This window comes from Kryptolebias marmoratus, linkage group LG20 (assembly GCF_001649575.2).
Source record: "Kryptolebias marmoratus isolate JLee-2015 linkage group LG20, ASM164957v2, whole genome shotgun sequence".
NCBI lineage: Eukaryota > Metazoa > Chordata > Actinopteri > Cyprinodontiformes > Rivulidae > Kryptolebias > Kryptolebias marmoratus.
Genome location: NC_051449.1, coordinates 19,977,164 through 19,987,191, shown reverse-complemented (window position 1 = coordinate 19,987,191; position 10,028 = coordinate 19,977,164). Strand labels below are relative to the sequence as shown.

At 41.4% G+C, this 10,028-nt stretch overlaps 1 protein-coding gene across 1 annotated transcript; it reads left to right on the top strand.

Moving 5' to 3' along the window:
* The first annotated feature begins 1,223 nt into the window (after positions 1 to 1,223).
* On the top strand, positions 1,224 to 5,236 carry LOC108238312 (leptin receptor gene-related protein). The gene is made up of 4 exons (XM_017420310.3): positions 1,224 to 1,363; positions 1,695 to 1,770; positions 2,037 to 2,220; positions 3,791 to 5,236. Exons 1-4 carry the CDS (start codon positions 1,348 to 1,350, stop codon positions 3,905 to 3,907), a joined length of 393 nt encoding a protein of 130 aa, XP_017275799.1. The 5' UTR covers positions 1,224 to 1,347; the 3' UTR covers positions 3,908 to 5,236.
* The last annotated feature ends 4,792 nt before the right edge of the window (positions 5,237 to 10,028 follow it).

The window sequence follows — 10,028 nt, the reverse complement described above, 5'->3', positions numbered from 1 at the left end:
ACAACACAGCCTCTCTAGCGTTAAGCCTCAAACCATTGAGTCATGCCTACTCCTTAAATAATTGGAAAACCTCCTCAGCGAATAATAACCTGAAATTAAAAATGTGTGTGGGGGGTTTGAGGATGACTGACAGCGTGTCAGCATGAATGAGCAAACTCACAAACAGCCTCGCAAACCGAAACACGCCATTTCAAATCAGAGCTCCAGAAAATTACAAAGAGTGTCGTTCGCCCGATTTCTTTTCTCTCTCACCACGAAGAGCCTCATATTTTACTGTACTCTGAGTTCTTCCTACATATTCTATTCATTTATTTATGTGATTAAACCAAAACATTTGAATGTGAAAACAAAACGGTGCAAACGCAGCCCATCCAGCTCAACCACAAACATCTGGTCTCCCCTCCCAAAGTGAACCTGACATCTATCAGGAGGAAAACATCCAGAGTTTATCAGCCAGACTTGTGGAGGGCCAAAGACGGCAAGATCTCTCCTTCATCAGAATGAAATGAACTGTAATTCTTTGGTGAATGAAGTTTATTGAGGAGACAGAAACATTACGTCAAAATCTAAAACTTTGGAAGCCAGATTGAATGAAAGTAGGATGTTGATTTCTAATACATTGTATGGATATCCTTCCAGAAGTCTTTTGTTCTTTAATAATATGCTTTATTGTTAGCCAGGATTTCCAAGTTAACAACTGCAATTAAATAGAATAAGTTGACTAAATATAGATGTGTATTTATTTGACTTGTATTCAAGAAGACATATCAGTATACATACATATGTTAAAAACAAACATTTTCTGCTCTTCAAAACGATACATTTTCCTTTTCTTATTCAGAATGTGAGTCTCCTCCTTACTGATTGTGATTGAAAATAAAAAAATAAAAATGTTGATTTAACAATAACCGTCAGGTTGGGTGAGTCCAGTCCTTTTTAGCCAGCCGGAATATGATCCGGCTAAAAGCGATGACGAGCGGCTCAGGTTAAACCGTTTGCCGGCGATTGAAGGAGTCGCCTTGAAAGGTGAACGACCTGTCAGAGAAATCTACATTAGTTGTGTTATTAAGAACTGACAACACAGCTGTACCTCAGGGACATGGGAAAATATATGGACCGCAAACCCCGCCCACGTGACGCGCCGCTTCACCAGCCGGCGTGTAAAAGGCGCGGAGCCAGCGTCGAAGTCCCCGGCGGTACTGTCGCTTTAAGAAATCATCTGACGAAGCCGAAGGAAAACTCGATGGAGGAAGCAGGAAGTTCGTCTTCGAGAAGCCACAGCAAGTAAACAAAGAGAAGAGAAAAACTCCAAAGGAAAACTAAAGTCTAACAAGTTTTCTCGTTGCCATGGCCGGTATTAAAGGTATTATATTTAGACATTAATGGGCCGACTGGGGGCTGGAAGTTGAGTGTTTGTCGAGTTTTGCCGTCGTCTTGTTTCAGAAACTTTGTTAGCTTTCTTTAATAAAAAAAATTGGGGAACATTTGCTGAATCATTTTCGGACATGCCAGCCGAGTTATTAGCAAGACGTACGAGTTCAGGGTGAATTTATAGACACGTTTAAAGGTTTAGTTTCATCTATGTCGCAGCTTTTTTACCAGCCTGGCGTTGTTTTCCTTTTCCTTTTGTTTTTATCGCACAGTGACAGCTCTGCCTCTATATCTGTTGTTGAGTAACTAATATCTCTTTTTAGCACTGGTCGGTTTGTCATTTAGTGGTGCCATTGGACTGACATTTCTCCTGCTGGGCTGTGCACTGGAAACCTATGGGTAAGTGAGCATTTATGTTCTTACATATATGAGTGTGTACTTTTGCAAAAAGGCACTTTATTATCACTATAATTATTATTATTATTTTTAGGAGTAGCTGGTTTAGTTTGAGAATTTGCAGATTAAACCTGTGTGAACATTTAGGTGGTTGTGAAGTTTTTAATTTGGGATACTTATATCCTATTACCTCGAGCATGGCTACCTCTTTCTGTATACAGGTTGCCTACCTAACCACTTCTCCCTGTGTTTGTATGTCTTCGTTCCAGGGTGTACTGGCCGCTGTTCGTCCTGATTTTCTACATTTTGAGCCCCATCCCCACCTTCATATCCAGACGCCTCAGTGATGATGATTCCTCCAGCAACGCGTGCAGAGAGCTGGCCTACTTCCTAACCACCGGCATCGTGGTGTCGTCTTTTGGGCTCCCAATCGTCCTAGCCCGACATGGCACCGTAAGTTCAGTGTCCGAAGTTGGCTTCCACGTGGTCAACGCAGCAAACACGATTCGCTTTCTTCTGCAGCGATCTGTGTGGCTGTACCGCAGTATATGCTCATTGTGCTCATGTTGTTTCGTATTTTGACACATGCAATGACGTTACAGCATGCTGCTGCGTAAGCACGCCGTGTGCTACACCACCGTGATTGTGGCAGTTCGTTCTTACATGTGGTGCTGTTTACAAGTCCCTACATGCACGCTACTGGCGTTTTAGGGCTGACCAAGAAGTCCAAGGCAGCCTGGCATTGCTGGAGATCACGCTACGTGTGTTAGAGTGTCAGGAAGAAGAGGCAATGTTGTAAGGCTATTTTCTACAGCCACTTATCTCAGTGTGCCATGACAACACAAGGCAAATACAGAAAAGTGTAATGGGTACAATATATATTTTTGTTTTTGTGACATACAGTTGAAACCAGATGTAAACATACACTGTATAAAAAGACAGAACCTTTTTTTTTTCTTACTGTCTGACATTAAATCAGATAAAACCTTTCAGCTCTGAGCACAAACTCTCTATGGGACTGAGATCAGGACTTTGTGATGGTCGCTCTGAAACACTGACTTTGTTGTCCTGAAGCCTGTTTGTAACTAATTCAACAGTCTGCTGAGGGACATTGTCCATTTGAAGACCTGTTTGTGTCCAACCTTTAACTTCCTGTCTGATGTCTTGAAATGCTGTTTCAATATTTCCACATAATGTTCTTTATGCAGTAAAACACCCCACACCATGATGCTGCCACCCCCGTACTTCACAGTTAGGATGGTGTCCTCAGGCTTACAAACTTCCTCTTTTTTCCTCCAAATGTAATGATGGTTAATAAGGTCAAACAGATCAGTTTTAGTTCCATCAGACCACAGGACATGTCTCCACAGATTAAGGTCTTTGTCCCTGTGTGCGTTTACAAACTGTAATCTGACTTTTTGATGTTACTTTTGGAGTCATGAGTTTCCTTTCAGCTCATGTTGGTTCAGGACTGGTTTCTCTGTGGATAATGACTCTCTGAGCAGCTTCAGCAGCAGCTTCACAAGCTCTTTACCTTCTGATGGCAGGACATTCCCATGGTGCTTCTACTTGTGGATCATTGTTTGAACAGATGAAGCTTCAGGCATCTGGAAGTTCTACCCATAGATCAACCAGAGTTGTCCACAATTCTCTTCCTGATATCTGGGATGATTTCTTTAGATTTTCTCATGATGCCACACAAAGAAGCAGGAGGTTTGAGGTGTGCTTTAAATACATCCACAGGTGTGGCTCCAATTAACTCAGATGTTGTCAACTAACCAATCAGAAGCTTCCAAAGACATGACATCATCGTCATAAAAAAATGACCTTAATCTTCAGCCATTCAGCAAATCGGAATAAGTTGGGGAATTCTAAGTGAACTAAATCATCAAAGATTTAGTCTGATTCAATGGGTTTTTATACAGTGTATGTAAACATCTGATTTTATCTGTATATGAAAGCGCATCTGTGGTTAATAACATCGCGGACTTTTTAACATAAACTGCCTTTTTTTTGTCGACAGATCAAGTGGGGTGCCTGTGGCCTGGTGATGTCAGGAAATGTCGTCATCTTCCTCACCATCCTCGGCTTCTTCGTCGTGTTTGGAGGTGGCGATGATTTCAGCTGGGAGCAGTGGTAGAAGGCTTCTGGGAAATGCACAGACAGATGGGTGGATGGCTGAACCAACGATGCAGACAGAGGAGCGTGTTTGTCCTGTTCTCAATCCCGGGGGGGTGGGGGGTGACACTCATGTATGGAGAGCAAAGTTATGAACTAAACCTGCACGTTATCGGGCAGGTTTTTTTTATATCGAGGGAGATTAGGTAGTATGTACCATATAAATGTGCCTTATGCGTGGGACCAGGGGGGACACTGATGCCTGCTATCATTACAAGCACCCTCACTCTCCATCGTGTCGTGTATTTTAGCTTCGCTTAGTTTTAACCTCTAAAAGCACTCTCCTTTTGCAGCCATCTTCTTTAACATTATATCTCAGTTAGTAACATAAAGGGATCCAAAAAAAATCAACCACCACAAAGCTTACAGCAGTTTTTTATTTTTCCAAGAGAAGAGTGGCTGCACTGATGTATGGTTTGCTTAATAGAAGTACTTTCTGCTTTTTGAGGCTTAAAGACCAGAAAAAGTCCATTTGTACCTCGCTGTTCAGTAGTTAGATATAGGAGTTTTAGTGTTGTCTCTTTGTTCTTCATTTCGTCTCAAGACTTCAATGCCTCACTTTTCGACCTAGTGCAATTGTTTACGTTCTCACCAAAGATCATTTTAGAACGCAAACAAGAACTAAAAAAAGAAAAAAAGATAGATTATCCACCACTGAAGTGTAGATTTTGATTTGCACCGACAGTAACACGAACCTCAAAAAAAACAGCCAGAGCGTTAGTTTTGTACCAACAGTCCTGGAAAGCAGCCACGTTTATGTTTTTGCTTCATATTTAAATCAAAGAAACTGAGAATAATGACTAAAGATCATAGTTAATATATCAAATGTTTGTTTTGTTTTCACGCTTTACGCACCTCTCCATAGTGAAGGGCCTCTTTTGCAATCTTATTCATGATTGTCTCTCTTTGCAATGTATTTCATCAGCAGAGAAATCACTGGTTTTGGTTTGCTTTGTGTTTTTTATTATAGGCTCATATTCTGTTTTATCGTTGTTGCTAACTAATAATTAATGAGATCCTATGTTCTGCTCTTTTCATTAAGACTTCCATGTAAAACTGTAGTTATTGTCTCATATATAGTTTGATTTATTTTACATTTGGGTCATTTGTGCATTTTAGGGGAAATGTAGTTTCTGTAACTGACGTTTTGAACACAGTCTCTTGTCTCTTGGTAGTCTCTTGGTTTTTTTTCTGTCCTAACTCTCATACACTAAAGACAGCTCAGAGTTCTTTTATAAGCTCCTGATTTCATGTTGTCAAACGTTTAATAAAATGTTCTCATCTAGAGCAAGTGCACAGACTCAGTTCTTTGTTGTTGTTGTTTTTACAGGATTCCTATTACATTATCTTAAAAAATACAAATCAAACTCTCTGACTGTTGCTTAAACAGCAAATATTAGTAAGCTTACAGATGTTTTCATGTCAAAAAGTGTGGAATTCCGAAACTGAACTTGGATGAAAACCCTGAGCTTGGAAGTGAAGTTCATGTACAATATTTCTACAGTATAGCAGAAACTGTTGCAAACCTCAGTAATTGCCTCGCATGAGACCAGAAGCAAAGAAGAGGAGGGGGGTTAGTGATCAATGGGGCTGAGGAAGATTTCTGTCGGGCTGGATTTTGCAAAGCCTGACAGAAGTGCAGGTGTAAACAGACGCTAAATAATTGAGGTATTTTTTGCAATATTCAGACAGCAAAACAGCTGGATGTCCTGCCTGCACTGAGAAAGAAACATCTCTCACTTCTCTGTGTTGCTCTTTCCAAACACCGTGGCTGCATACAGATAGGCCTATTCTGCCAGATGTGAGCAAGTCGCACAACAAAGGAAATGATCAAAACCAGGTTTAAATAGGGTGTGATGGAAAGCAACCAGACAGCTGCACATGACTTTGAGTGCTTTAATTGCTTTCTCTGTTCGTGTGCAACAGGAACGCGCCGAAGCCTGCTCACCAATTTGTGTCTGAACCAGAGAGAGGTTTTTTTTTTTTTTCTCCCCTCTCCACAAACAAAAGGAGCCCACACTCCGCGGATGAATTATTGCTTATATGAACAACATCTGTGCGGCCCGCCTCTGGTGATTGCGTTTCAGTAAGCGGAAAAGAGAGGACACAGCAGGGTGTAATGGGTGTAACATTTCACTGGCGAGTTGAGGTCTGCACCAGGGTGTCTGTGAGCGAAACATAGGAAAGCGGTCTGTTTGGGATATATGACACCTGCGCTGCATGAAAAGGCTTGTCGGGTGAAAAAACATGAGTTAGCCTATAAACAATTAAAGGAAGAGTGGTAGAAATTGCTCTCAGGGGTGCTTTTAAATGCCCTGCAGCAATCACAAAGAGGTGTGCAAAGACCTGGTGCTGGGTTCAACGTCCTGACAGCTCAGTGTGGAGGATGGTAGAACTGGCATTCGGATTTTCATTTCATGTAAATGAAAAGGACAAATTGACCGCATTTCCTCTCTCTGCTGCTGTCTTTACTTGCTCTGCCGTAATTATTTATATGATTAACATGTTTTCCCCCCCGAGGCTCTCCTCTGCTCCTCTGTGGGAGGGGGTTGCAGCTGTCCCTGCGGTGGTGCTCCCGGGGCTCCGTACTCGTGGGGGCCTCTGGATGTCTAGGGCTCCGGTCTTCCTCCTGTCTGCTTCGGGTCCTGGGGGGTGGATCTGTGGGACCCCACTCCTGCTATTGAGGATTCTTATAGAGAAACCTTAAGCACACTCACAACCACACACACACACACACACATAGGTGTTTGGATTCAGGTGTTGTTTCAGGTACATTCTTCGTTGGGATGTGGTTGCCACTTAATACAACTTGAAAAAACGTGTACCATGTTCTTTTCAGTGATGCTGTAACTGTCACTGTTATATATGCATATGTTGATGGTTGCTATGGTTTGCTGGACTCTTTTCCCCCACCTATTTTCTTCTTTTTTTTCCTTTTCTCCTTTCTTTTCCGTCTCCGTGTCCATCGCATTTGAAATAAACCTAAAACAATTCCAAATAAAGTTTTATACGAATGCCCAGTGGAGCATCATGGCAAAAGCCGTAACGCTCCGCTTGTGAAAGTAAACCTGTTGGGCCTCACCTTGGCACTCAGACAACAGATCTGAGTGCCACACAACCAAACAGGACACATTAAAAAAAAAAAAAAAGTGTTGTTCTTTGTCTTTCTTCCAGTAGGAACTCCACCTGGACCAGTCATTGTGTGTTTGTCTGTGTTTCTTTCCTGACCTCTCAAACCCCAGCCGGTCGAAATAGATGACCGCTCGTCCTGAGCCTGGTTCTGGTTTCTTCCTGTTTAAAGGGAGTTTTTCCCTTTCCACTGTTGCCAGTGTGCTGCTCAGGATGGGAGACTGACACAAAGTGAAGATTCAACACAATCTGCTGGCTTCCTTAGATAGATAACTTTTACTAATTGTCTCTTTATAATGTATGTGCATGTTTTTATACAGTGCCCTGAGACGACTTTTGTTGTGACTTGGCGCTGTATAAATAAACTGAATTGAATTGAGTTAAATGTTTGATTCTGGTAAAGCCAAGTACAGCTGTGTGGAAAAGTGCCAGAGCACCGGAGTAGGTTACTGTTGTTCCCGCTCCCGTGCTCTGTCAAGCGCTTTCTTTTCCAATGTAGTCTCATCAATGAGAAACTGCAAGAACTTCTAACATCTCTGTAGCTCAAACCGGGATTTGTTCAGTCCTGAACACCTACTTCAGTAAGTCTGATTTTAAATGAGTGACGTATCCCCCCGGATTACAACCGGTGAAGCTGCACCAAGAACCCTTTTTATTCAGACAGCGAGACACCTCCACGGGTCAAAAGAAGTATACGCTCAGAGATGAGCCACAGATTTCCTTTTCACGCGATACGGTGTGTGAAAAAACATAAAGGAAAAAAAGAAATATGGAGAAAGAAAGAGCCCAGGGACACCCATTCATCTCTGTTCCAGGATGATCGTTGCCTGGCAACAGCCAAGGCATCCAAATTATTCCAAAACACTCCTGAGTCTGGCCTTGAACACAGCACAGCACAACTTGTTGCTTTGCGATACTGTAATTTACATCGCAGCTATAGACATTATTAGAAACATTGTTCGTTTTTTGTTCATGGAACGATATTTAAGGTCACCAGTGCACATCCTTTATCCTTGTTCATCTATTATGCTTTTGTATCCATCACAATTTTCAACTCTCTGTTACAAAGAATTAAAAACAGAACACGCTACTTGAGCTAAAATAGCATTCAGTGACTAATAGTGACAGCACAATGTAGGCAAAATGGACAAAAAAAACATCAGATGTTGCCACACAAATCATCAGAAATTTGGCCCAACAAGTGAGAAAACCCAGGCCTCGGTGGAGCTCTACAGCTCAGAGTTAAAACGGGTCACAGAAAGTTGGACATTCTGAAGCTGAACTGGTCTTTCATAGGTTTTTACACAATATACAATATAAGTTATTTCACCACATAATGTTAGCTTGGCGTGACGATGTCACAATAACTTCTGTACTGTCCAAACTTTCCAAGACTCAAAACAAATTCTTCTTACTCCCACGTACTTCTTATACATAAAAACACTGGCTTTTTTGTCTGCTTTCAGCCAAAGTGCCTCTCTCTGTTTCAGGACATAGAGTTTTCTCTTAAGTCTTTGTTCATTTTGTCAGAGCAGGAAGTGAAGGGCCTTTTTTACTTGTTGTACATATTATTGTTATTATTATTAAGCTCACAATCAAACATATGGGATGGAGCAGAAGTGTTCAGTGCAGACAAGCGTATAGTGACCAAAAAAAAATTGAAAAAGTCTTAACATAATTCCTGAGGAAAGTTCTGAGTCCACGAATCCCTCCCACACCCTCAGCCTGCAACAGAAGGCTCAGTTTATGCATGGAGGGGGAATTAACATAATACTCTGGCAAATATATATTTTTTTCTTTTCAGCATTCTTTCTGTGTTTTTACATTCAAGGAATACATAAAATTCATCCCCAATACAAATGACAAATTCTCTTTTCCCTCCAATCCCCTATATCTCCTAATGATCTTACAAAAACATGTGATGACCAGAGGTGCTCCAGAAGGATTTTTTAAGACAACTTGTAGTTTTTTTTGCCCAGTGACTGTTTCTCTGAGGCTTACTTTCTAGTCTGCATCTCCCTTTCTTATTGAGAGTGCTGTCAGGGAGTGACAGACACGGGTGTGTGGTTACCATGGTGACCCTAATGAGCCACTGGCAGCAGCTTAAACCTTTCTTTTGATCTTGCTTCTCTTTACACTCCTTATACAATTTATAAAACGAGGTCCTCAGTTATAATTTATAACTTCGGTGAATAATGTTGATGAATGGTGGATTATCAGGCAGTAGTTTCACCCTCCTTGGCAGCCTTCAAATTGATTGATTTATAATAAATTTTCCAGTATTTAATAATGTGTATACTGATTTTCCTGTTTTTTTCATTTTCCATATACCTCTGCATACTTTGTGTTGTTTTAGCCGTTCATATTTTAAAAGATTCAGCTCATTCAGGAGATAAGTGCTATGACATTTGGTTTTTGTAATTTTTTAATGTTTTAGCTTTGGGTTAGCCTTTGGCTACTTTTAGCTACCTATCATTTTGCTACTTTTTGCTTTTAGTTAGCCCTCTTGTTACCTTGCTTTTAGCTAGTGTTTTGCTGCTGTTATGTAGGTTTTGCTGCTTTTAGCTGGTGTTTTGCTTCTGTTAGCCTTTAATTAGTGTTGTGCTTCTTTTAGCTTTCAGTCAGTGTTTTGCTCCTGTTCGCTAGCTCTTTCTTCTTTTAGCTTTTGGCTAGTGTTTTGCTTATTTTAGCTTTAACAAGTCAGTTTTAGCTTCTTCGGCTAATTTATTTCAGCACTCACACTGTATTTCTGCAGAAAACGTCATTTCTGCAGCTGTTGTTTGCTCTCAAAGACTCGTCCCTCCTGCCGCGATGTTTATAAAACCTCAGCTGCAGGTTGTTGTTTTGCAGCTCATGTTAAGAGACGCACACGAGGGAGAGCAGCTGTACTCTTCATCAGACACATCTCCTCCTCCTCCTCCTCTCGTACCGGACCCCCGGGAGGGGGGGGGGGG